Here is a 27,653-nt window from a genome sequence, read left to right as displayed (position 1 = left end):
CCCCCCAGAAAGGCTGATGGAGCGACTAGAGCAGGCAACCGACTCCATCTGCCAGTCACACAGGGAGGACATGTTGGGGTCCAACAGGGACAGGCGGGCGGCACTGGCGACTCTGCAGGAGGCCATCTCCATTGAGTCCCAGGGCCACAGGGAAGCCCTGAGGCAGGAGCTCCTTCACCTCAGGACGACTCTTGTTGAGCTTGAGGCTTCAACACACCAAAGGACAGAACAGCAGCTGGAGCGTCTCACCCGTACGCTCTCAGCTGAGATGCAGGCAACGAGGGCGGAGGTCCGGGCATCCCGTGAGTTGTTGCATACGGACCTCCGCACACTCATCCTCCAGAACCAGACCTACCACACCCGCATGCTTGCAGCCATGGAGGAGCAGACTAGGGCCTTGCGTGGGCTGCCTCCCATAGTGCAACCACCTCCGGATGCAGCTGCACAGGGTGATAATAGCGACAGCAGTGATACTCCCACAATAGGGTAGCCGTGTGGGCCATGAGCCCATGGAGGTGTTTTATTTTCCCAGGATCCACGCAGGTGGGTTCTGGTGTGCATCCTGTCCTCGGACCTCCTGGGTGGCCTCCCCAACCACCCCGGGCCCATCAATGGCCATTTTTGATTGTTTTGTATTTTTATTTTTATTTTTATTTATTTTATTCCCTATTTTTGTGGGACGATTTGTTGGCTTCCGTGGTTCCTGTGGGCATACGCTGCATTGTGGCTGGGCACATGCAGGCTTGTAATGTATTTGGTTCAGATGCTTGGGTTTGAGTCACACACACCCCTCCTGCTTCCCGTTTCCATGGGCTTGCAAAGGGTGTGCCCAAGTGACAGTGAATTACACAGTGACGTTGGACTCCCATGAGCTGTGTGGGCAGTCTGTAGTCAATACTGTGTATACATTCCTAGTGCATATTGCTGTTGTGTTGTACACTGCATGTTGCATTGATGTGTAACTCATCTTCTGTGTCTACCTCCCAATTTGCAGGTCCCTTCCTCATGTCTACACAAGGACCTCTAGTCTGGAGATGGGGTCCATGTTGGCAGCAGTGCACCTACAACTCTACATGGCGCCAACACTGCACAGTTGGTAGTGGTGGGAGTGCAGGCATTTCCAGGTGGTGAGACTACTAATATGTAACATTTGTGATGTCATGTTAATGGTAGTACGTGCTCAAGTATGTTGTTGGTCCGGCATTGCTGTGAGCATTTCAGGTGTTGCAGGTTTCTAATAGGGACACTGTACATAGTGACACTAGTGTCATGTTGTGGAGATTACTTTGTTTACCTGCAAATAGTATGACATGGCACGGTGTGTCGTGTGGCGGTGCTGGGGTTGGGTTGGCTGACATGGCACTGTCCTCTTGTTGCATTTTGCAAGTGGGTATTCATTTTAGCTGCTTGAATGTGTAACTTCACAAAACTGCATTGGTGGTGTCTGTGTGGGTAGGGATGCACACATTGTGACACTTCCAGGTGAACAATCTCAGGCTGATATGGTATTCACGGTTCATTCTCCAGACATTCAGGATCAGTGTCAGGTTGAGTCATCATTGATTGTCAGATCGAATGTGCCAGGGCAGTGTGCACTCCACAGGGGTGTGATTTCTATGTGAAGTAATTAGCCACTAGCTGTGTACGGGCTGCCTCCCCCCGTGCCCTTTCCCCTCCCATGCGCAGCGGCTGTGCATGTGGTTGGGGATGTGGGGCCACCACCATGTCCACGGCCAGGCCCCGGCGTGTTGCAACGTTGTGCAGGACACATGCTGCCACTATGATCCTGCACACTACTGGGGGAGCGTATAACAGCTGCCCGCCAGAACGGTCAAGGGAGCGAAAGCGTGACTTTAGCACTCCGAATGTGCGCTCCACTATGCCCCGGGTCGTAATGTGGGCTGTGTTATATCTTACCTCGGGTGGCGGGGTGGGGTTCCGAATTGGCGTCATCATGTGGGGGCTGAGAGGGTAGGCACTGTCCCCTGTGGAGGTGGTGATTGGTATCATTGGTGGGGTTGTGACCTTGCTCAGTATCCAACATGCATGCATGTGCAGTGGCATACATACTCACCAAGCAGCCATGTATCGCCATGCCGCCCAGCTTCTAGGTCCCGGCTTAGGGTGGACATTCGGTAAATGAAGCTGTCGTGGGTGGACCCGGGATAGTTGGCATATACTGAGGTGATGATTCCCTTGGCATTACATGCTACCTGCACGTTGATGGAATGCCAGTGCTTGCGGTTCCTATAGATGTGCTCAGATGCCCTGGGGGGACGTAGAGCCACATGGGTGCAGTCGATGGCACCTAGCACTTTGGGGAATCGTGCCACACCGTAAAAATCCAGGGCGGCAGCATGCCTTTCTGCAGGTGTTCTGGGCAGGTATATGTGCCTGCGGACTGATGGGCGTGCAGTGATGATGTTCAAGACCTGGTGTAGGCAGCGTGACTGGGTGGCCTGTGACACCCCACCCACTATGGCACTTGTCCGCTGAAATGATCCAGTGGCTAAGAAGTGCAGTACATTGAGGACCTTCTCCAGGGGGCTGAGTGCTTGGGAGCACAGGGTGGGTGATGTGAGGTCATCCTCCCACTCACTCACCAGGTCCAGTATTATGTGTGGTGGAAACCTGTACCTCCCATACACCTGGTCATCAGGCATCCCGAAAAGGCTGGTTCTGGGTGTGAATATTCTGGCCCTGACTATCCTCCTCCTCCTCCTTTGGTAGCCCACTGCCACTGCTGCTAGGAACGGTATGTTCATCCTGGCGTCTGAGCTTGTTATTGTTAAAGTGCGCAAATTTATGCTTTGCGCGTGTTCTAGGCGAGCGTGTGACCCGCGCACCCCTGGAATCCAGTTCCCAGTCCAATAGCGTGTGGAAATTCCCACGCACCACGGGATACAGGTGCGCTGACATACTTGCGTGTGTAAGTGCCCGCGCACCCATGAAATACACGTACATAGGCCAATCGCGTGTACGCGCCCTTTTGTCCAATTACACGCGATGACACTCTGACGTGCAGTATTTCCACGTGTGCTCCGTCATCACGTGCTGAGTGGGGAACACCCGTGCGGGTCACGTCACAGACGCGCTTACGCGCTGAGGGACTCTGGTCCAATAGAATCGCGTATGCGTGCTGACGCGCTTACGCGCTAAGGGCCTTTCCTCGGATTTCACGCTGACGTGCAGGATTTTCACGTGCCAAATCACTCCGTATCAAGCTGGCCACGCGAAAACACACGGAAGACCACGCTCCTGCCCAGAAGGCCGAGTTACTGCCCCCCAGTGCCCCGAGCAGCCTCCCACGTGCCATCTGCTGCTGCCTGCCTGCCTGCCTGCCTGCTGCCACCGTGCCCTGCCATTTGGTGCCTGCACATCAGCCATCTGCAGGGGTCCAGTTGCTGTGTCCACCCCTGCTGGAACTGAAGACTCCCGACTGGGATTACATCGCTCCACAGCCCAGCCCCAGGACCCAGTTGCCCACCCACACCTGCCTCTGGGGTTGCCATGTCGGGCACTTCCACATCTGGCACCAGTGGCAACCCCAGGCCAGAGGGGCAGAGGGGCACCAGCTTCACTGCCACCGAAGTTGGTGTCCTGGTGGAGCATGTCCTGGGGCAGTATGATGCCCTCTTTGGATCGTCCCGCGCCAGCAAGGAAGGACGGGAGAGGATCTGGGCCGACTGTGTGGTTGCCATCAACGCGGAGGGGGTGGCAACCCGCAACGTCCTGAAGATCAAGAAGCGCTGGGAGGACTTGAGGTCCAGGACCCTTGTGAAGGCCCGGCGCCTCGTGGAGGGGGGCCGGGGCCGCATGAGTTCCATCCAGATGAGGGTCCTGGAACGCGTACGCCCAGCGCTCCACGCCCAGATCCTTGAGAGGGAGGCCCGTCTGGAGTTGAGCGGTAAGTGTCCAAGCATTACTGTGTGAGACAGGGCATGTTGCGGTGTGCTGGTTCTATGATACTTGCCTGTATGTGTGCCATAGGCCATGTATACATGTATGTGTGCAGGGACATCATGGTAATGCATGTGCGACCAGTGATGTGTGACCCACATGGTTGTTGCAAGTGTTCAAATGCCGCATGGGGAGCCCTATGCAGATTTTGAACATGAGAGCATGCCAGCCTCTGTACCTGGACATGGGTGGGGGTGAGGGATGGGTGCTGATGCCAGGTACATATATGGTAGCCATGTCTGTGTGCCTGACCTGCGTGTCTGTGACTTGTGCATGCCATGGATGCATGACACATGTGTGTGACAATGCACAGATTCAGTGAAGCAGCCAAATTACCCTTGTATCCGCTGTGTTTGGTGTGTTTGGGGCCAGATGGATGTGACTGAGGTGAAGTGTGTGCATGTGATAGGCATGAGCCATGATGCATGTGAGTTACATATCATTGAATGTTTGAAGAGTCCATTGGACATGCATGGAAATGTCCATGGCATGCACCATGCCTGTTACTGTGTGTGTTTTGCCTGGACTGACCCATGTGTTGTGGAGGGACATGATGGAAGTGTACTTTGACAGTGGTGCTCATCTGCTATTGCTTCCTGTCTAGGGGACCATTGTACAGTGCCCTGATGCTTGTGTTCTTTGTCTCCCTCTACGCAGCGGCTAGTGAAGAAGAGGGCGGAGACGGCGCTGTGGAGCAAGGCGGCGGGGATGCCCCCACGGCTGTAGCGGAAGGGGTGGGTGAGCCCCCACAGGGGCCTGCTACGGTGGGAGACGGTGAGGAGCCATCCAGGTTGGTGGTTTGCACAGAGGAGGAGGAGGCTGCCACTGGGGCACACATGGGGCCTGGTGGGGGCATCCCTGCTGGTTCAAGTGGTGCAGTCCAGGGCCTGGGGCAGGAGGCCACACAGGTCACCGTGGAGGGGCCTGTGCATGTCGCTGTCCCTGACCCTGTGAGTGCACCACCATGCACCAGCAGGGATGCCCCGTCCCAGGCCCGTCCGCAGGTAGAGGGGATGTCCATGTCACCTGACTCCCCTCCACCTGCGGACGTGGGAACCCCTGGCCGTGTGGAGAAGGTCCTGATTGGGGTCGCGATGCGCACGGCTGTGATTCGTGATGCGGTGCGTGCTTCCCGGGAGGAGCACGCACGTCATCACGAAGTGCACCGTGCCGACGTGGCACAATTGGGATCGGCCATGTTCGGGGGTTTCCTGCATGTGTTGGCCAATCTGGCGGCCCTCTCCTCCTCTGTGCAGGCTATACACCAGTCGTTCTCCTTGCCGTCTTCCGGCCCAGATGCCACCAGGGCCCCCTGTGGACCTGCCCCGACCAATGCAGCCAGCTCGGTGGGGATCCCATCCCTGCCACAGTTGGGAGTCGGAGGTCCAGCAGGGTTGGACAACACAGCAACTGGACCCCAGCAGATGGAAGATGTGACAGCATCATCGGGCAGGGCACGTGCACGACGGCGTCGGTGGTTTCCATCAGCCTGGATGCCGTCGTGCTGGCAGAGGCAGTGGCGTCGGAGGCAGCAGCAGGCTCGACGTGGGAGGCATCATGGCTCGGGGCTATCAAGATCAGAGGGGCAGGCATCGGCCGGAGGGCAGGGCAACCCTGGGATGGTGGTGTCTTCCGTGTGGGAGCAGTTGGTCCAGCGGATAGGTGCGGAGTGGCAGCGGGCGGAAGAGGAGCGGCTCACCATGGTCAGGGCGGAGTTCTCCATGCGTCGGGCGTTGAGGCGGGCTGAGTGCCTCGAGGAAGCTCGCAGGGAGTTTGAGCTGGACATGGGGTTATCCCTGCGAGACCTCGGGGCCAGGACAGAGTCCCGCCTCCAGGACATCGACATGGAGTTCGATGATGCCCTGGCCAGCAACATCACCGAGTGAGCCGCAGGACTTGCCCGCTGCCTTTGTATATAGTTATTTAGTTAGTTAGTGTTAGGTTTCCTTTATTAATTTTTATTTTTTTGGACCGCTCGGACAATGGCCACTTTTTTGTATATATTATTTTCATTAGGTAGTAGTAGGTTTCATTTATGGTGTTGGGCTCATGGACCCTGGAATATTCGTGTATATAGTTTGCTTTTTGAAGAAACATTTTTTTTATTAATTATTGTGTTCACCATGAGGAAATGGTTTTTCATTATTTTCCTTCCACATGATATTGCTTTGGACAACATTTGTTTTTGGATTACTTTGTTTTTTTTATTTTTACATTTGTTCTCGGACATGGACCATTTATTTTGTTATCCCCATTGTTGTATGTTTGATTTGTTTACTTATTTTTCATCTTTAATACATGTTTTTTTAACTTTCACTTGTGGTATTTTCTCATTGGTTTCATACATGTCATGATATGGGTTTTGACATTCACTTGCACCCATTGTGTATGTGTGTGTGACGGACATGTGTTCATTTACAGACTTGCCATTGGGGTTGTATCATGTAATTGCATTCACTATGTGGGTGGATGCAATCCTTGCCTGGGTGTTTGTGCTGGGTATGCTGCCCATTACTGCCATGATTGAGTATCGTCAGGACCTGGGGGCAGGGGGACATGTGTGGGTGCCTGGTGGAGGCTGCCCCTGCACTGCTGGGGGGTGGGGGTGGTGGGAGACATGGGTGGGGGCCTGGTGGAGGGTGCCCCTGGTGGCTGGGGGGGGTGGGAGACATGGGTGGGGGCCTACTGGCAGGTGCCCCACAGTGCTGGGGGGTGGGGGTGGTGGGATACATGGGTGGGGGCCTGGTGGAGGCTGCCCCTGGTGGCTGGGGGGTGGGAGTGGTGGGTGACATGGGTGGGGGCCTGGTGGAGGGTGCCCCTGGTGGCTGGGGGGTGGGGGTGGTGGGAGACATGGGTGGGGGCCTGGTGGAGGCTGCCCCTGGTGGCTGGGGGGTGGGGGTGGTGGGAGACATGGGTGGGGGCCTGGTGGAGGGTGCCCCTGGTGGCTGGGGGGTGGGGGTGGTGGGAGACATGGGTGGGGGCCTGCTGGCAGGTGCCCCACAGTGCTGGGGGGTGGGGGTGGTGGGAGACATGGGTGGGGGCCTGGTGGAGGGTGCCCCTGGTGGCTGGGGGGTGGGGGTGGTGGGAGACATGGGTGGGGGCCTGGTGGAGGCTGCCCCTGGTGGCTGGGGGGTGGGGGTGGTGGGAGACATGGGTGGGGGCCTGGTGGAGAATGCCCCTGCACTGCTGGGGGGTGGGGTGGTGGGAGACATGGGTGGGGGCCTGGTGGAGGATACCCCTGCACTGCTGGGGGTGGTGGGTGACATGGGTGGGGGCCTGCTGGCAGGTGCCCCACAGTGCTGGGGGGTGGGGGTGGTGGGAGACATGGGTGGGGGCCTGGTGGAGGGTGCCCCTGGTGGCTGGGGGGTGGTGGGAGACATGGGTGGGGGCCTGCTGGCAGGTGCCCCACAGTGCTGGGGGGTGGGGGTGGTGGGAGACATGGGTGGGGGCCTGGTGGAGGCTGCCCCTGGTGGCTGGGGGGTGGGGGTGGTGGGTGACATGGGTGGGGGCCTGGTGGAGGGTGCCCCTGGTGGCTGGGGGTGGTGGGAGACATGGGTGGGGGCCTGGTGGAGGCTGCCCCTGGTGGCTGGGGGGTGGGGGTGGTGGGAGACATGGGTGGGGGCCTGGTGGAGGCTGCCCCTGGTGGCTGGGGGGTGGGGGAGGTGGGAGACATGGGTGGGGGCCTGGTGGAGGGTGCCCCTGGTGGCTGGGGGGTGGGGGTGGTGGGAGACATGGGTTGGACATGGGTGGGGGCCTGCTGGCAGGTGCCCCACAGTGCTGGGGGGTGGGGGTGGTGGGAGACATGGGTGGGGGCCTGGTGGAGGGTGCCCCTGGTGGCTGGGGGGTGGGGGTGGTGGGAGACATGGGTGGGGGCCTGGTGGAGGCTGCCCCTGGTGGCTGGGGGGTGGGGGTGGTGGGAGACATGGGTGGGGGCCTGGTGGCGGATGCCCCTGCACTGCTGGGGGGTGGGGGTGGTGGGAGACATGGGTGGGGGCCTGGTGGAGGATGCCCCTGCACTGCTGGGGGGTGGTGGTGGTGGGTGACATGGGTGGGGGCCTGCTGGCAGGTGCCCCACAGTGCTAGGGGGTGGGGGTGGTGGGAGACATGGGTGGGGGCCTGGTGGAGGGTGCCCCTGGTGGCTGGGGGGTGGGGGTGGTGGGAGACATGGGTGGGGGCCTGCTGGCAGGTGCCCCACAGTGCTGGGGGGTGGGGGTGGTGGGAGACATGGGTGGGGGCCTGGTGGAGGCTGCCCCTGGTGGCTGGGGGGTGGTGGGTGACATGGGTGGGGGCCTGGTGGAGGGTGCCCCTGGTGGCTGGGGGGTGGTGGGAGACATGGGTGGGGGCCTGGTGGAGGCTGCCCCTGGTGGCTGGGGGGTGGGGGTGGTGGGAGACATGGGTGGGGGCCTGGTGGAGGCTGCCCCTGGTGGCTGGGGGGTGGGGGTGGTGGGAGACATGGGTGGGGGCCTGGTGGTGGGTGCCCCTAGTGGCTGGGGGGTGGGGGTGGTGGGAGACATGGGTTGGACATGGGTGGGGGCCTGCTGGCAGGTGCCCCACAGTGCTGGGGGTGGGGGTGGTGGGAGACATGGGTGGGGGCCTGGTGGAGGGTGCCCCTGGTGGCTGGGGGGTGGGGGTGGTGGGAGACATGGGTGGGGGCCTGGTGGAGGCTGCCCCTGGTGGCTGGGGGGTGGGGGTGGTGGGAGACATGGGTGGGGGCCTGGTGGAGGATGCCCCTGCACTGCTGGGGGGTGGTGGGAGACATGGGTGGGGGCCTGGTGGAGGCTGCCCCTGGTGGCTGGGGGGTGGGGGTGGTGGGAGACATGGGTGGGGGCCTGGTGGAGGCTGCCCCTGGTGGCTGGGGGGTGGGGGTGGTGGGAGACATGGTTGGGGGCCTGGTGGAGGATGCCCCTGCACTGCTGGGGGGTGGGGGTGGTGGGTGACATGGGTGGGGGCCTGGTGGAGGGTGCCCCTGGTGGCTGGGGGGTGGGGGTGGTGGGTGACATGAGCAGGTGTGCAGGGTAGTCCCCTGTGGTGTGTGCTGCCTGCAGGGGCCGTGGAGGGTGTACAGGTAATACCTGGGAGCACACAGCCAAATCGCGTGTGGAACTTCCCGCGCACCCCTGAAATCCACGTACCCGGCCAAATCGCGTGTGGTACTTCCCGCGCACCCCTGAAATCCACGTACCCTGACAAATCGCGTGTGGTACTTCCCGCGCACCCCTGAAATCCACGTACCCTGGCTAATCGCGTGTGGAACTTCCCGCGCACCCCTGAAATCCACGTACCCTGCCAAATCGCGTGTGGTACTTCCCGCGCACCCCTGAAATCCACGTACCCGGCCAAATCGCGTGTGGTACTTCCCGCGCACCCCTGAAATCCACGTACCCTGACAAATCGCGTGTGGTACTTCCCGCGCACCCCTGAAATCCACGTACCCTGACTAATCGCGTGTGGAACTTCCCGCGCACCCCTGCAATCCACGTACCCTGCCTAATCGCGTGTGGAACTTCCCGCGCACCCCTGAAATCCACGTACCCGGCCAAATCGCGTGTGGTACTTCCCGCGCACCCCTGAAATCCACGTACACGGCCAAATCGCGTGTGGAACTTCCCGCGCACCCCTGCAATCCACGTACCCTGCCTAATCGCGTGTGGAACTTCCAGCGCACCCCTGAAATCCACGTACCCGGCCAAATCGCGTGTGGAACTTCCCGCGCACCCCTGTAATCCACGTACCCTGACTAATCGCGTGTGGAACTTCCCGCGCACCCCTGAAATCCACGTACCCGGCCAAATCGCGCGCTAATTATTCCATGAATCGGCCTGTAAATATCACAACAGATCCATTGATTTCACAAATGTAGCCACGGCTAAAAAATATTCTCAACATTCAAAGACCTCTTCCATAAAGAGTCCTCATCACACCAGTTAATTGCAGAGTAATTTGCGCATGAATCTCATCCTATTAGCGTTCAATGATTTACAATGCAAAAGCAGATGACTAATTGTTTCGGTTTGATCCAATTCTCAACAGAATCTGCAATTGCTCTCTGCCAATAGTATGAGTTCTCTCCACAGTATGACCTCTTTAGTCCCCCTGCACTTGCAAGTTCTGAACACTCACAAGGCACAGTAGGTTCATCTTTATGCCTGGATGGGCACCAAAGTTAAAGCCCAAATATACAATACTGGCTGAAGGCTTAACCACAGTGTGTTTCAACCAGCAATGACATGTACAATACTTCCTGCTCTTAGAGACTGCCAAACGTTTAGTTTTATTTGGATTAATTAGAGAATTCACTTCAGCATCATGGGAAAAAGCCGATAGGAGTCTCAGCAGGCCGATCTGAGAGCCATCTAGGAGCAAGAAGTCGTCGGCGTATGCCAACCGGGGGACACCAAAAGATCAAAACTTTGGAATCATCATTCCCACATTCAATAAGGCACCTACAATGTCAGAAACATAAAGAATGAAGAGGCACGTGGCCAACACACACCCCTGCCGTAGGCCAACATGAGAACTGATTCTCCTGGACATGTCACCTTCCTTGTTCAACCTTACACGTATGCCTGAGCCTTCGTGCAGACCCATAATCATCCTCAAGAGACCACTCGGCAACCCCAACAGATGCCTGTTCCCTACTATTAACAACTAGATCAAAATTAACTTTCAGCATACAATGATCGCTCCACTCGTTAAACACAATCTGGAAATTAACACATCGATCTACAAAGATATTATCCAATGTAGATCTGCTGTTGCCTCTATGCCACGTTGCTAGGGAAGGTTCATCCCCATCATTCACTCCATCATTTACTCCACTCAGAGCGTGGAGGCCCATGGCACGTAGACCCAAATACCAGCTTCTACCTGCTTGGTTTTTGAAATTCTTAGATACCATGTCAGGGGTAACAAGTCAAGGCTTGCTTTCAAGTCCAAGACAGCTAAAGCTAGCATTGAGATCTCTTGCCAAGATTACCTTACCATGCTGTACTGAATGAAGGCAGCCTTGGATACTGTCTGTTATAATCTCTATGAAATCGTCCAGAGCTGCCACCCCTTTGTGCCAATACATGTTAAGTAACAATACATTCAGAGAGAATTCAGGAGAAGATAGGAATGTCACCACTACCCAAAAGGGAAGATTTGGGAGTGAAGAGGCTGTTGCTCCCAGTGAAGAATTAATAGCTATCACCAGCCCCCCAGAAGCCCTGCCTCCAAAGCTGGGGTTTGCTGACTGGGCAAACACTTGAAACCCATCAAGGATTGTGGGATTAATTAACAAGGTCTCTTGTAGTAAAACACAGATGGTCTCATTTATGGCTGAGTGTTCCAACAGAGAATTTTCAGGACTATGTTCCTTTTCACCAAGCCCTTTTCAAAAAGAGAGTTAAGGGTCCGGTCATCTCCATAAAGTGGATGTAACTGAAGCCCAGTGGATTCTATTGCTATTTTGGATCACCGTTCCTTCACATGTATATAGAGAGGCAGTTCCTTCAACGTTTAACGCAATTTTTACGCCCCCGTCAGATAGAATCTTTGAATGACCATTCCACTTTTCATTACCACTAATGAGATTTAAACCCAGTCCATGTAGCTTTACCCACTCTGAATACAGAAGTTCCTTAACCATTCTAGAACTGAAGTGGAGAGTACAAGTATCCATCTGAATGCAATCTGAAAACTCGACTCTATCAATGTCACAAGAGGTTACCAAATTCAGAGCCAGAATTTGGGAGAAGATGGTGAGAACATTACTACGGTTCAAACAAACAGGGACCATATCCCCCAAAAGGCTGACCATCGGCAAAATATGACTACTCAAGTGGTTGTTCTGAGATTCACATTTCTGAGAAGAGGCAGAGTGACGCTTTCCTACTTATATCTTTTCACATTGATCACCAATTCGAACATCACAATCTCTTGTATGTTTCAAGATACTAAAGGGTTTACTCTTTACCTCTTCACAGGAATTATACTGGAATCCAGTTGCTTCTTTTATGGTTGGCAGATACAGGTTGGTTAGCAAATTATCAACACCAGCACTTACATTTGGGTGCATTAGAGGATGAACATGATCCCTGATGCAATCCACAGATGAACAATTGGCGGCGTTCTTTATGCTTCCAGCAAATTGAAGAGACAGAGGTTACTGTTGGATGTGCCAACTCGGTGGATAATACAGCTTTCCCAGGATACTCAATGGCATTGGGGGAGGGATCACTAAGTTCACGCATTTGTTCCACCGTTGGTTCTGCATGGTGTATGATTTCCCGCTCCAACCGCACAGTTGGACACAAGCCGTTCCCGCGACTTGATACTGGATGAGCCAGAGCCAGCTCTCCAGTTCTCCCCAACATGAGTGGGGCACTAATGGAGTCGGTTTGAGCCCCAACATCAAGCATAAGGCAAGTATCTCCCTTGTGTACAATATTCTCGACTTTAGCTGCGGGGGGTGCCTGAGCCATACGTGATGTCAACATACAGTCGATACCCTCTGGTTTAACTTCCCCCTCCTGATTACTCTCTTTGACCAAGGGATACATAACATTGGTAGATTGTTTCCTAATCACTTCGCCTCTACTCATTGATTGAGCAATAGTTAAGTTCCTCAGATACTTCCGAGAGGAAGCATTTCTTTTCTTCATTCATTCATTTTGAGGTTTTTACCTTCTTCCCTTTTCTGGAGGTTCCCACAATCTCATTCTGGAGGGATATTTCATCAACTTCTACACATTGAACTTGATTCGAATTTAAGTTAGTCGATAATTCAACCCCATTTTCTTTACCACCATCATTCCCACCCTAGGCTTCTCCGCAGGGTTGTGTGGTTGGAGTAGTCACAGAAGCCAGCAACTGGCACATCAATGATTACAAATGCACCAGAAGCATTCCCGCCCAGCCTCGGGGGCTCAGAGATAACAGAACCAAGACTCCCCAAATATGATAGAATATTTTTTTGTTGGAGGTGCGTTGCTTCATGTTTTATATTGATATTGCTGAGGAACAAGGTGTGGGCCTTCACTTTGTTCCATATATTATCACGATCATGAATAAATCCTGATTCGAGCAGCCCATCTTCTCAGACCCCAAATCATCAATTTCAATCAAACTTAAATTATTTAGATCCTCTGGTGCAAGGACAATATTGTCAATCATCATAGAACAGTCCGACACAGCTCTGCTCTTAACTGGGGTGATCGATTTTACCTCTGTGCTAGACCCAGAAAATGTAAAAAAAGAAATCCGTAATTATTTGCCCCACTATAGGGGACCGCAATAAGTGTGATTTCGACAAGTTAGTAACTGAAGGCAGTCTCATTCCAACATTCATCGAGCTGGAGCTGGGGAAATCAGCAATAGCGGGCTGAAAGCAAGATATTTACTTTCAGAGACAGGAACGTGACCTAGCCGCAGCCTGTCCTATCCAAGATTCTGCATTAAGGCTGCAACTATACTTTCTTCCTGTGAGACCAGTGGAAGATCATAGGTTCACGGCTTGCAAGGCACTCTAATTTTATTCGAAAGTCCTTGTGGCAAAACTTGGTTGTCCATGAAAGACTGGCTTCCGAGTCCAAACCGCACATTATAATATACCAATCAGAGAGGCTTCTGGGTGTTATAAAGTTGAATAGCACTGGCGATGCAGATGGAGCACAGAAAATATGTTAACACAAAGCCTTGAGGCTCACTGATCAAAGGGAGGGTATCCCCGCAGTATCGGTAGCCCTGAAACAGCCCCCTCAAGTCCTTCAAACTGGGATTTTCAACCACAAACAAGCTTGGACTAATGCCAATAAAAAGGATCATGTCAGATGGTGCCTGAAATTAAAAGATGCTCCAATTTATGACACAAGTCGGCACCAGGCTGATTTTTCTTTATTTTTTTTTTTTTTATTTATTTTTTTTTTATTTACTTGTATATAATCAAGAAACAGATTTTTACAAGGATTGATTTCAAGTGAAGCAGATCTCGTTTGCAGTTTGAAGAGGTTTGTTAGCAATATAAGCCACAGATTCAAGTTTCTCTCGTTGATGGATCAGCAACCGTGATGATTCTTGTCTTTTCGATTGCAAGTTTTAGAAGTTTGGCGGCTGCCGTGTGCCATCGGGTCTTTTCGCCATTGATGATTCGATTCCACCAAATATCTTCGTTTCCTGCGAAAGAGGTGGCTGTCAGAGAGCTAAAGTAGGCGATTCTGGGTTGGTGCAAGGCGGGGCAGCACATTACTAGATGTCTTATTGATTCAGTCTCTTCAGAGTTTTGGCAGAGTCTGCAAAATTTTTCTTTAGATCTCGATCTAATGGCTAAAATTTCTTGTGTCGGTAACCCATTCAAACGAGCTTTCAAAAAGGTTCTCATGAGTGATTTGCTGGGATATCTTTTGCAGTAAGCCATTGGCTCTTTCAGCTTGTTTGTATTCGACGGCAGGTTGACTAGAAGTTTATATGAAGTCGCTTTGTCGATGGTAGAAATCCAATCCCAACAGTCTAATTTGGTTTTGACCCTTGTAGGGTTGTTCTTCAGATCCTCTTCCGTACAGGCAATTAAGAGGAGTTTTTGTTTTTGTTCCGTAGCCCACTTGTTCATGAAGTGGTTTTTGCCTATTTCAATTTCTTCGGCTATCATGTGGTAGATTTCCAGGCTGTCTGGGTGGATGACTTTCCTGTAGAGCTGTAAAGTACTGTGATCTACCATTGCTTTGAGGGATATTAGGCCAAGTTCTCGTCTTATCGGCGCTACTGGTGTCGAATTGGGAAGTCCTAGGACTGCTCTCCAAATTAGACCTTCAAGTCTAGGCCAAAGATGAGAAGGAATTGCTGGTGTGGCGTCCATGCCGTACGTTAGAGAAGGGATAATTTTTGCTTTGTAAAAGCTGATTGCTGGCTGGAGTGAAAATTTGCCATATTTTCGATCGACTGCTTTTAGTTGGGCGGCTAGGTTCTTTGCCTTAGCCCAAAGGGTTGCTTGCATATTCAGGGCCTTCTTTGTAGTATCGAGTTGGACTCCTAGATATTTAAATGAGTCGACCACTTCGATTTGTGTCTCGCTTAGATGCCAGTGAAAACGATCTGTCTTTTTGCTCCCTGGTTTTTGCAGGATCATTATTTTTGTTTTGGATTTATTAATCTCGAGGTTGTTGTTGATGATGTAAGTTGTGAGATTATTTAGTTGGCGTTGCAGACCGACCTGGGTTTGGTCGAGTAAGATCAGGTCGTCCGCGTACAGGAGTCTGGGGACCCTTGTAGAGCCTATTTTGGGCGGAAACAACCGTATCTGTACTTGGCTGTCTTTGAAATCACCGAGGAAGGATATAAACAGGGCGGGGGCCAGCGGACAACCTTGCTTCACTCCGCGGGATGTTGATATGGGCTTCGAGGTGAGGCCTTGATTATGTAGCCGAACCTTTATGCTAGTGTTCGCGTGGAGACTGATTATGGGTTCCAAGATGTTTTCCGGGCAATGCCAAGATCTCAGTTTCGACCACAATTTGGGCCTGTCCACTCTGTCGAACGCTTGGGACAGGTCAACGAAAGCTAGGAAGATTTGAGGGGCTCCTGCTAAGACTCTTTCCTTTAGTATATTCAAACACATTATGTTGATGCTCGTACTTGCATTTTTTTGAAATCCTGTTTGCAGGAAATCGAAGCACGTCGAGGTATAGGACCATTTCTGGAAGTGTAGAAGGAGGAGTGAAGCGAACACTTTCCCGATGACATCGAGAAGGGCTATTGGCCGATACTTCAAGGGGTCCTCTCTTGCTCCTTTCTTGAAGATCGGGACGACCACAGCAGTCGTCCATGAGTCCGGAATCGTTCTTTTAACCTGACAGAGTTTGAAGATTGAGCTAATGAGGATTGACCATTCCTCCGGATGTTGTTTTAGATCGAGGTTTGCTAGGCCGTCGGGCCCGGGCGCTCTTGATGACTTTAATTTTAAAATTATGGACTTGATGTCACTAGTGTCAGTTAAGTCCACCCAGGTTGGGAGCTCTGTACGCTTTGTTTCTTCAACATAGCCTTCTGTTGGATGAAATAGGTTCATAAAGTGGGATGCCCATTTTTCTTCTGGGATTGGATTTATCATGTGCGAGTTTGGAAACTTGCTAGATTTGTTGATGAGTGACCAAAAATCGCGAGATTTTTTGTTGGCGAGAGCCTTCAGCATGTCTTCGGCATCCCGTTGATAAAGGCCGCTTCTTTCGTTTCTTAGCCATTGTCTGAAGTTCCTTGTTTCTACGTTGAGGGCTTCCCAATCTTTTGGTAGGTTTGATGATGCTGCCACTCTTTTCAATTTTCTGAGGAGTTTCCGTTTAACTACTAAGGTCGGATTATATTTATGGGTGTGTTGTTTATTTTGAATTTTAGAGATCTTCCCTGGTTTTTTGAAAGCCAACAGAAGGGGAATGTAGCTTGATCTGGCCACTCCGTTGTGAGATGCGGGTTCTGAGGTCAGGCGGGCAAATTGGTCTGTTAGTTTGCGGATGTCTGGAGCAATCAATCGAAGACGGGTTTGTTGCGAATTGGTCTCGATTTGAGTTTCATAGAGTTGCGCAAAGGTCTCTTTGTTTCTGCAAATCAGATTTAATAGGTTGTGATCACTGTGCTTTGTTTTAATAACATTGAATGACACTAGGTTGGAGTATACAGGATCAGAAACGAAGATATAGTCCAGAGTGGCTGATGACGAGCCACGTTCCCAGGTTGGTATCAGGGCGTCGGGGTCTGACTTGACGGCTGAGTTATGAAGGTTTCTAGATTTCATGATGGCATTCCAAGCGGAACCTCTATCTGATGCGGAACAATTGGTAAGATCACGTCTGGTTGGGACGTCAGCTGTAGAGCAGTTCGCATTAAGGTCACCGCAAATCACAATGTTCGAAGATTTATATTTGATGGTGATTTCGTCGATTATGTTGGACATCTTTTCACACATGGTCGCTGGAGAGGTCTTTTGAGGGTTCCAGTAGACGTTAATAATTGCTACCGAGTCCTGGGTTATAGGATTGATTGATGAATTTTCGGTGTTCCAAGTAGTCAAAATGGCCAGAATTTCATAGCTGCGGGCAAGGACTTTTGTGATGGTTATACCAGATCCAATGCGGGTTGCTATTAGTAATCCCGACGAAGGGCGGCCCAATGGTCCTTTAGAGGCTGGGGATATTTCAATGCGGTAACCGTCAAGGGCCGGTTTTTCACATAGCCACGTTTCTTGAAAGCAAATGATGTCGTACGGACTCAGATCTTGACTGTCAGACTTGGTGAGGTGAACATGGCCTCTAGTGTTCCATGAGGCAATGCTTATGTTTATTCTCGACGATGGTTGCTGCAAAGATTTGGATGTGGGTGACGTCTCTACAACGTCGCCCAATGGTTGCTATTTCTTCACCCCTGGAGTCAGGACGTTGCGGAACCAGTTCCATTTGCTTACCTTGGCTGACTTTTCAGGCTCGTTTCGGGTCTGCTTTGTAGTATTTCTCGAGGTTCTGTCGATCGAAGGAGCCTCTTTGTTGGCGTGGTATCTCGGCCGTGTAGTTGCAGAGTGACCATGATGCCGTTCAGAGTTGTGTTTTTGTCTACGATCTTCACTGTGCTCCACTCTCTCCTCTCTCCTTGAGGTTAATCTTCGGCGTGTTGTTGTAAGGCGACCATCTGAAGGTGATGTGTTGTTTGACGAGCGCTTTTTGGATGGTGATATTGGGCTTCTTCCCCTTCTTGCTGATCGATAGAGATCTTCAGTGCGTGACTTGAATCTATAGTTTTTTTTCGGGGACATTCTGTAGCTATCTTTTAGTGGATCTTTGGGGATCAAGGAGGGGATCTCGTAGAGGTTGAAGCCCAGTACGGCTAGTTCGGCAAATATGTCATGTTGTAGATTGTCCAGTGCAATTTTTTTGATGTGTAAGTAAGCCTTCGCTTGATTCTTTCTGTGGTATGGTTCGATTAGTGTGAAATCGGCTGATTGTAAGTGCTGAAGAGTTTTCACCTTTTTTAGTGTTCTCAGGACCGTATTACGGTTTAAAATCATGTACCGGTCGTCGGACGTTTTTTGTTCAATTTTGAACAGACGGGTTGGAGGAGAGGTCTTCCTACTCGAAGTGACACGGTTTTCCCGTCCCTGTCTCAATGTGCTCGGATTCAGGTTGGTACGAATTGATTCAGGAGATGGTGCTGTTGAATGGTTCGAGATCGTAGTGGCCAAAGGAGGCTTGTTAATTTTGTGGACGATTGGGATTGACGTGGTGGATGAGATCTTTTCAGTTCTGGTGGCTTGGTTCGGTGAGGGACCATCAGTTTGGTCCAGATGTTGGCTTATGTTCATCAATGAGCTCTGGGCCAAAAATTCGTCGGCGGATTTTGGGGAGGAGGAAATACAGATGACTGAATTGTTTGAGCTTGGTTTTTGCTGTGGTGTGGTTGGTATGTCTTTTGAAGATTCTTTTTGTTTTGTTCTTATTGCCATCAATGGGTCAAGGGCCGATACTGTTTGAGCCGCGGGGGAGAACGTTACGTTTGTCGCAGAGATTTTTAGCAATGGTTTACTGTTTATGCTCTGTGTTGTCTTTTGTTGGTTTTCCTCTGGTCTCTGATATTCGGGCACTGCTCGGTTTGATTGTATATGCTTTTCCCTTTGACTCTTGAAAATCGGGACTGGTTGTGGAGAAGGTGCCTCGATTTCTGTTTGGGACTCTTTATCTAATGCTACTAGCGAGGTTGCTTTGAGACGGTTTGAGAGCTCTTCTAATCTACTCAGCTTTGAGTCCAACATCGCGCTCTGTTCTCTGTTTCGTTGTTCAAGGGCTGTTATGAAGCCTTCGATAAATATCATTTTGGTGTGCATCATTGCAGTAAGAACGTTGCTGTCCTTCAGTGAGTCATTGATGGCTTCGTAAAGCTTTCCAAATGGGGCTAAAGCTATTGTGATTGCAGACATGATGACTGAGAGGTCAGGTTTTTTCAAAGGTGAAGACTTTGCTTCCGGAATTGTGATTTCGCTCAATCTTCTGTTTTTTGGCGGGGATCTGGATCGCGGGGTAGAGTGGGGCAATGGGTCTGATGGTTGTTGGAGGTCATCTATTTGAGGAGAGACCTCGTCTGGACTGAAAAGGTGATCTCCCAGAGGTCGAGTTGCACAGGACGTCGGCGGTGTATTATTTCCCAATTTGTGCACTCGTACGGGAGTAGAGGAGGTTTGGTTAGCCTGAGGACCCGGGGGTTTAGGGGAAGGGTACTTGCTTACTTCAATGATATTGTATTCCGTGGCTGAGGAGGGGTGGGTGCCCCTTGGGATCGGGCTCGTTGGATCAGTGGTCGCTCCCTTTGCTTCGGAGTCTTTATTCACGGGGACGCCTGAGAGCACTTCGTTAGAGCCATTTGATGTTTGCCTTTGAGAATCGAGGGTCACTTTGTGTGGATCTAGAACAGCATTCGCTTCTTTACGTTGGGGGACCTCGTTGTTTGGGTTGGTCGTAATCTTTTTCGCGTTGGTTCGCAGCTGGGCGGACTAAGAGGGTCACTTTGGACCATTCGTTGTTTTTGAAGTGGTAGTTTGTGCTGGCCGTGGGTTGGAGTCCCCGGCATTAATTTTCTTGCTTTGTTCATGGGTTGGAGGTCCTGAATGGCCTCCAAGATTTCAGCATCAGAGAGTTCTTTCGACTGGTCCAGTTTCCTTTTGAATTGTTTATTTATGAAGTCTTTCAGTGCACTGGACAAAAGGGGGGCGGGTAGAGTCCGCTTCCCTGTTTTCGTTTCTTTACTGGTTTTTTTGTTCGCGCTTATTTTAGACTTTTTGTTTCTTTTATTGGTTTGTTTGCAAACTTTTTTCGGTTCGGGAGTTTTAGGATCGGGCGTAGAGTCGGTCTCTAGAAAGATGTTGGGGTTGTCTGACCGCCTTTCCGGGGTGAGAATGATGGAAGTAACCCCCAGTTTCAAAGAAGGGGATTTGCTGGTGACGTACAACGCTGCGTCGACTGTTTCCACATTAAACTGTGTAGGTGTGGAATCCCAGTCGGCTGGTGGGGGGGCCCAAGTGGTCCGGAGAAGGGCACTGTTACTTTGCGCTAGGGATGGGGCGTGGACTAGTGCCTCCACTTCAATTGCCGTTGTGATCGTAGCTGAGGTTTCATCCGTAGAAAGGAACGTTGTAACACCCTCCGGAGCAACACGCATGGTTGAGGCGGAGGATTGGTCTGACTGAGCGCCGGGAGCTGACGCCGTAATGATGTTCAGGTGCGGCTTGGCGGGCTCCTGTGTCAAAGAGCTGCCGCGCTCATTTGAAGGCCCTGCCTTAGCCGAAATCGACTCGCTCCTAGAGAAGCCGGTCCCAAAACCCTCGCCACTGGCGGGCGGTGCAGGAGCCTGGCCTTGCCGTCCTCCGACAGCCGAAGCCAGGGAGTCCCTCATCTCATTTACGAGACGGTGGGGCAACGCCCGCCAGGCGGGGGATGGGTCGCAGAAGGAACTGGAGCGGGGCGCCGTATCGATAGGGCAAAAGATCTGGCGGGTCTCCGTTTGTTGAAACGCTGCAGCGGATGACAACAGACCGTAAGTCCTTAGTGCGGGGGAGGACACGGGAAAGGAAGAGGGAGAGGGTTCGGCCGTGGTATCGGTCCGTGTTGTTTTAGTCCGCCCGAGGTTGGGCACTTCGTTTGCTGGGATAGGTGTGAAATCATCCACAGGATTTGTGGGGTTTTGGGGATCGTTTGATGAATGAAGTACGGCGTTAGATACAGGGATCGTGGCGCCGGAGAGGTCTATGAAATTTTGGACCTTTCGGTTTGTGTGGTTTAGAGGCCGGCTCGGCGGAGGTGCGGAGCCGGCCGTGTTCGCCGTATTCGCCTTAGGCGCTGTGGCCAGAGTGCCCAAAGAGATGTTGTTAATTGCCACCGAAGGGGGCCTGAGCTCCTTTAGTTTATTTGTGCATTGCATTAATTTGGCGTTCTTACCATCAGATGTTTTTGAGGAACTCCGTAGTACTCGCAAAGAGGCCTCTGAAGTGAGATCTATTTCGGACTGTACAGGAAGGATTACGCTTGTGCCGGGGGGCTCCATAGCGCCTGCAGCAGACTGCAGACGACTGCTCACCCTCAGCTCACGCTTCGCTCACCGCTCCGCGGTGGAATGGGTGTTTTTAAGCTCCAGTAGCAAAAAGAACAGGGTAGAAAGACTGCGGACTGCAGACGACTGCTCACCCTCAGCTCACGCTCCGCTCACCGCTCCGCGGTGGAATGGGTGTTTTTAAGCTCCAGTAGCAAAAAGAACAGGGTAGAAAGACTGCGGACTGCAGACGACTGCTCACCCTCAGCTCACGCTCCGCTCACCGCTCCGCGGTGGAATGGGTGTTTTTAAGCTCCAGTAGCAAAAAGAACAGGGTAGAAAGACTGCGGACTGCAGACGACTGCTCACCCTCAGCTCACGCTCCGTCTCACCAATTCTCCAGGACAACAGTAATGTTCTGGAACAAGTTGGAGAGAAGAGTAGGAATGTCTGCAGGTTAAATTAGTTGAAATTAGTCACCTCAGGGATATATGCCGTTCACCTCCTGTCGCCTGTAGACTGCAGACTGTCACATATCTGCCTCACTTTGCGGCCCGCTACGTGGGAAGAATCAAGTTTAGTAGCAACCTGCAGCTGAAAGGCAGAGCTCCAGGGGAACAGCAACAAGGGGAAAAAGACCAGCACCTCCAGTAAAGACAATGAAATCCTGCAGACTGTCACATGTCTGCCTCACTTCGCAGCCCGCTTTGCGGGAGGAATCAAGTTTAGAAGGCAGTTGCAGTGGAAAGGCAGAGCTCCAGGGGGAACAGCAACAATGGAAAAAAGACAAGCGCCTCCAGTAAACACAATGAAATCCTACAGACTGTCACTTGTCTGCCTCACTTCACTGGCTATCTTTTTACCTTGGACTCTTCTACTTTAATTTTCCTCTGTACATCACAAAGGTTATAGTGTTTTGGTATAAAAGAACTACAAAATAACTAAATACATGTGGTCTGCTAAATTGCAGTTTTAAGTGACATTTTCATCATCTACAAAACATTCAAACTTCGTGATGAAACAGACAAAGATATTTTGCTGAATTGAAATCAATGTTTCGGAACTGCCAAATTTGTATATTGGTCAATTGTGGAAATGCTAATGAGTGAAATATGATTTTTTTGGTCAAGCATTACATTTGGCATTACATTTGGTAATGCATTAGCTCCAAAACGTCTCTTGATGTACATGTATGCCACTTCTAGCAACTGTTTTGTACATTTTTGTTTACTTCAACGCCAGTTAGGTTAATTTACCCCTAAATTATACTTCTACATTTATTTGACCAGGATTTGGAAACAAGCCACTGTATCAGCCATTTGACTCTACATTCCAGGCTAAAACAACAACTGACATTATAAAAACAGATAATCACATGTTAGACTGCAGTTCAATAGAAGCATGTATTTCCTTACCAAATTGACTGGCTCCTGCATATATGCTTCCATTAGACTTGGCGTGATCCTTGATATAAAGAACTGGAACAAAACTTGTACCATACAGGACACCAGCTACTACTGCTAGAGAGCAGCCTCTTGTAATACAAAAACAATGGCAAAATACAATATTAGACACTAGATAGGGTAGACATTAAAGGGGGCATATGCAATAATTACTAAAATACAGATAATTCTAAAATACTGTATGAAAAATGCAATTCTTTTAATAATCCAGTAAAAAAAATGAGGAAGACCTACAACTGGAACATGTTTTACAAGTGAAAGAAAATAAATCCGTTGTTAGGTGCAGGGTTGCTTTCTGAGAAGACCACACTGGTAGCCATCATGTCTTAAATCTGTATTACATATTTCTATTTCATTTATATATTTTATTTTGATAAATGTGCTTGAACATTTGGAGAATGCATCACATACCACCAAAATCCTCTCTTGGCGCTAGGATTATATTGTAGGAGACGTTATCAAGATTAGTAGAGAAAAGGCCTCAAGGCTTTGCAGAAGGTCATAAGGACAAGGTCAGATTATAAGACATTTGGAAGCCATTTCCAGATGTGCGCAGATAGAACAGGCACCACCACCAAAGCAGAACTTTATATAATTTGTTGTTTGAAGAAAGATTAAGAAAAGTAAGAGGAGTCCAGAGTTTGTGGTGAGGAGCTTGAATTTGGGAATTTCTTCTCATCATCCTTTATTTCAGCATGACTGCCAAAAAAGGTGAGAAATAAACTATAATCATAAACATCATACATCTTAAAACAGTGGATAACAAAGTCCTTAGCCAGGCGGGCTAAAAATATTTCTCAACAATAAAATTCTCTTATTAAAAACAGATCTCAAAAAGGATGAAACCGCTAACACAGATGCAGGCGAGGTGCCACCTTTTAAAGCTCGAAGGACAGACACCATTGTGGTGAGTCTAGCTGACTCCAAACTGAGATGAGCCAACGCACCCTTTCCCGGCAATGGGCCCGACAGAAAAAGAAGAGTTGCGCCTCATCTTCATGCTCTCTGCCACAAAAGGGACATAAAATTGTGGAACAAGACCCATTCTTCCACTTGGCGGACAAATAAGCCAATGGGAGTGTTCCCAATCAGAACTTTGCAAACAAGCTTTTTAATTTCACAGACATATGAAGGCCCAAATATGCCTCCGGACCCCAGACATCCTTGAGCTGTAGGTAAGCCCTAGATTCCCACCCCCCCCCCCAACAGGCAATTATCAATCATCCTACTGCATGCCCACTCTCTATAGACCTCTGGAGGACCACTTCGACTTTTCCTTCAGCTCAGACTCTTGAGTTATTTGCCCTAGTGTCTCTTGGTCTGGATAGTTCAGTATCACAAGCACAAAAGTTCGACAATAACCTTTTCACTTTTTGTCAGGGTTATTTTTGATCATAACGCATTTTTAGGGTTCATTCACTTTGTCGCTTTATAACAAAACATTTCACCTTTTCACTGAGACTTTCGAGTGGGCTACTTCCTTTCGCCGCACTACTCTGCTACTCTGCATCAGTGACTTCACAGTTATCGGTAATTTTAAAGTTCCCCACAGGTCTGCCTTCCTTCGCGTCTATCCACACGCATGTAACCTTCAATTGTGAGATACACTGTTGCACTTTCAATCTTTGCTTAACAAACAACGGCCTTTCATGTCGCTCGCCAACTCACCGGTTGTGTGCATTATTTTCTTATCTTTGCGGTTTTAATTCACGAGTCAAGGTTAATACCACAGTCTTGGCCTCACCTCCCCAACTCTGACGTTCACCCGGAAGGGTCTCTGATGCCCTTGAAACACAATGCAGTCTTCTTGTCTGGGATTTGTCCTTCTCTGCATATCTTTCACGGCAACAACCTCTTGTAGGGATATCCTGGATTTCTCTACCCTTTGCTCTTGTCCCTCTGTCGGTTGCTCTTGCTCCAGTAGGTTCGCCTTCGCCCGGGAAGTTCTGCTCATTCTCGTGTTCCACCTTGTTCAGAGTGTGTCTCTATGTTCCGCCTTTTATCTGTGTGGGGCGAGCTAATGGCTATCAGATGTATGTCTTTAAAGTCAAGTGCCTGTCTTTGCCTGACCTGATTAGTGGGACATGTCCAATGAGACATATAAGTGTTAGCCTCTTTATTCCCAATCGCCCTCTTCCTTGGCCCAGTGTTTGTGTAGAAAAGGGGGGTGGAGGGGAGTTGGAGGATCCTATAAAATAGGATGGGTCATGGGTACGGGAAAAGAGGGAATACCACGTCTCACCATCGGTTGACTCACCCCCACTCCCCAAAGACCCCTCACCCAGGTGATCCACCCGCACTGGTCCACCCCCAGGGTCTGGATCCAAAGGCGACTGCCATGCCCTGGCCACCTGAGAGAGAGATCCCCGGGGACTAGCAGGTGAGTCACCCTTTGGTTTCTCACACAATACAGTATGTATTATGTAACAACTTAAATTATTTGGAATGGAATTGCACGACTCTCTTTAAAAAAAATAAAGCTAACACATGCAAGACCGGCTATAGTTAGTAGTAGTAGTTTGTCATTTATATAGCACCTTTATTCCATTAGTATGGCCTCAACGTGTTTGTGGGGGTGAACACCGTCAGGGGACTAGAGTCAAATGTATGGGAAATTGTGAAGAAAAAATAGAATGCATGTGTGCATTAGGCCAAGAGAGTGAGTAGGTGGGCTGGCCGTGCCGCAGTAAGCTACCCATGATGGTCAGGCATGTGGATGGGTGCTGGGAGGTGGACAGGAGAGTGCACAAGTGCAAGAGACTCGTTATGTGTCCAGCTAGACCACATTTTTGTCGTAGGTTTTAGCTGCATTCTGATGGCAGAGATGTTGTGCTTCATGTTTTAGTCTGCAGCTGGTGTCCACCGGAGTGGTGCTTGCCTACGTACATTGAGTCTCAGGTTCTGGGTGTGGCTGGGTGATCCGAGTTGTCCAGTGTGCTCTGAGATTTGTACTTTACCTTGCTCTGTAGAATATACTATGGAACCACAGACTGTGACAAGGCCTAGGTGTTATGAGGAAAAAGTTGAGAAAGGGAAGATCTTCAAGTAGCTGGAGGGAATAACCAGGTTTTGAGGGCATTTCTAAAGGAGATGTAGTCCTCATTGCGGCATATCGTCAGTGGAAGGGAGTGCAAGAGGGTGGGATCTTGGACAGAGAACGAGAATCCTCCAATTCTGGATAAAAGTATCATCCTGATTACTTCTGGTTTGCAACCATTTGAAAAATTAAAATTCTTGCAAAGCACTCCCACACAGGCCTTTGGAACTGTTGGGAATGGGGCGACCCCGTCCCACCAAGTGCTTTGGAGTAAGGCAAGCAGCATTCAAAGCATTATAATGGGCCAAAGTGCATGGGGGGATAGTGGTAGCACCTGTATGGAAGTCATGGTGACAACAGTAAAGACATAGGGCCTGATCACGACTTTGGCGGTAACCCTTAATTCTGGCGGTAGCGCTATTACTGCCGGATTTCAGGGTCCGCCAAATCAGGACTTTGGCGGATTTTGCCCCAGCTCTGAGCTGGGGGGAAATCCGCCGAAAAATCGCGCTATTACCGACGGCGGGAAATCCGCCAGCGGTAAGAGCGCAAATTTTCCCCATTGAGCCCAATGGGGAATGGGGCATTCCCGAATGGGCTCAATGGGGAATGGGGAATTACATTACCGCCGAACTTGTGATCCGGCGCTATTAGCACCGGGGAGTTCGGTGGTAGGGCTAATACCGCCGGCAGTAATACCGCCGGCGTTACCGCCAAGGTTGTGATCAGGCCCATACACAGGTGATCATAGTTCAAGGGTGTTTATTGAACTATTAATGCAGGGTGGAGAAATGCCTAAGCTAAACCTAAATGTAAGATGGGAGCAAGCGTCAACCATCAAATGAAAATAAGGCAGTCCTAGTGGCATTGTGTCAAAATGAAAGGGCCTATACTTACAAAAACCTATTGCCAATTCCTTATGCTGAATACAAAAGAGTGTGGGATAGGGTTTTCAATAAAGGAAGAAGTGTTCTCAAATAATAAATCAGAGTGTGATTGCCAGGGGGCTTCCTTCCCCAGGTTTTCTGTACAGGACAAGGTGGGTATCCTGAGCATAGCAAACATTCGAGCTTTCCCCAGCACAAACTGACAGTTCAGCTCCAGCTACCAGGTTCTCCGATGGCTTAAAGTCTTTTTCCAAGCAAAAGTCTCTGGCCCTCGAGAGCCTGATAGTTTCAACAAACGCACACAAAGTTCTGTTCTATGAACACCTTGGATGATGGCTTCACCCCTGCCCCCCCCCCCTCTTCTGGGTGCTGAACCCTCACAGTCTTTTTTGACTACTTCTATAGATGCTTTTGGGTGACGGGTTCACCCCTAGCTCCCCCTCTTCCGGTACAGACTTCTCAGACACTTTGGGTGACGGCTTCACCCCTAGATCCCCTTCTTCTGGGCGCAGACCTGTGGTGTCTCACTCAATTCCTTAAACAGTTCCTTTTTTCAATGCACTTTGGGTGATGACTTTTCACCTCTGGTTCTCCCTCGGCCATGCTCGGACCCTCTCAAATGTTAGCCTTTCTGCGCTCACTCTTTGGTGTATTACTTTTCACCCTGCTTCGTAAGCTTTCAGTCGGCTTTACATTGCTCAAATACACAGTTAGTTTTACTTAATCACTCCATAGAATTCACTCTTCTTAGCTTTCCCTTTGGCATCCTTTCATCGGGTTCCCCTTTGCCTTTTCACAATATTCACAGTCTCATTAGAAAGTGGGGCTCCATTCCCCTAGCTTTCTCTCATGCAGGATTCACTTCCCTTGCTTTTCACCAGTTTGCAGATCAAAGTCTTTGGATTGTATGGGGATTTTTCTTGACCTCCTGTATGACCACTTTGACCTATCTTGGCAGCTCTCCTATGGCCTTCTTCTATCTGTAGATCACTCAGATGGGGCTTGACCAGCAATTATTGGAGCAACACCCACGTGGTGCCTTTCCTTCTGCAGCTAATCTCCCCTCAACATGTTGATAGTTCTTGAACTTAGCTCAGCTTGCCACTTTACGACTTTCATTCCCTCAAGCCCGGCTCTTATCGGCTCTCCCCCCGACTCAATGGCTGTGATGCACTGCATGACTTTCTTCCTAACTGGAGTCATGGCCGGTACTATGGTAGCAGGAGTTTCCCTCGCTCCTGCTTATCAGCGTTGACACGCTCCGTGTACCGT

The 27,653-nt window shown here is 50.6% G+C and overlaps 1 protein-coding gene across 3 annotated transcripts in view; it reads right to left on the bottom strand.

Moving 5' to 3' along the window:
* TMEM144 (transmembrane protein 144) overlaps nucleotides 1–27,653 on the bottom strand; it is a 377,037-nt gene that overhangs the window by 129,144 nt on the left and 220,240 nt on the right. For all 3 annotated transcript variants that reach the window (XM_069631334.1, XM_069631335.1, XM_069631336.1), the window contains one exon: nucleotides 22,410–22,528. In XM_069631334.1, the coding sequence (XP_069487435.1) occupies nucleotides 22,410–22,528 (119 nt within the window). The remainder of the gene's footprint in view (nucleotides 1–22,409; nucleotides 22,529–27,653) is intronic.

The sequence above is a fragment of the Ambystoma mexicanum genome, chromosome 6q, assembly GCF_040938575.1.
Source record: "Ambystoma mexicanum isolate Mex_15411 chromosome 6q, UKY_AmexF1_1, whole genome shotgun sequence".
Taxonomy (NCBI): domain Eukaryota; kingdom Metazoa; phylum Chordata; class Amphibia; order Caudata; family Ambystomatidae; genus Ambystoma; species Ambystoma mexicanum.
The sequence above is the reverse complement of the archived record's forward strand: the minus strand, read 5'-3'. Positions and strand labels throughout refer to the sequence as shown.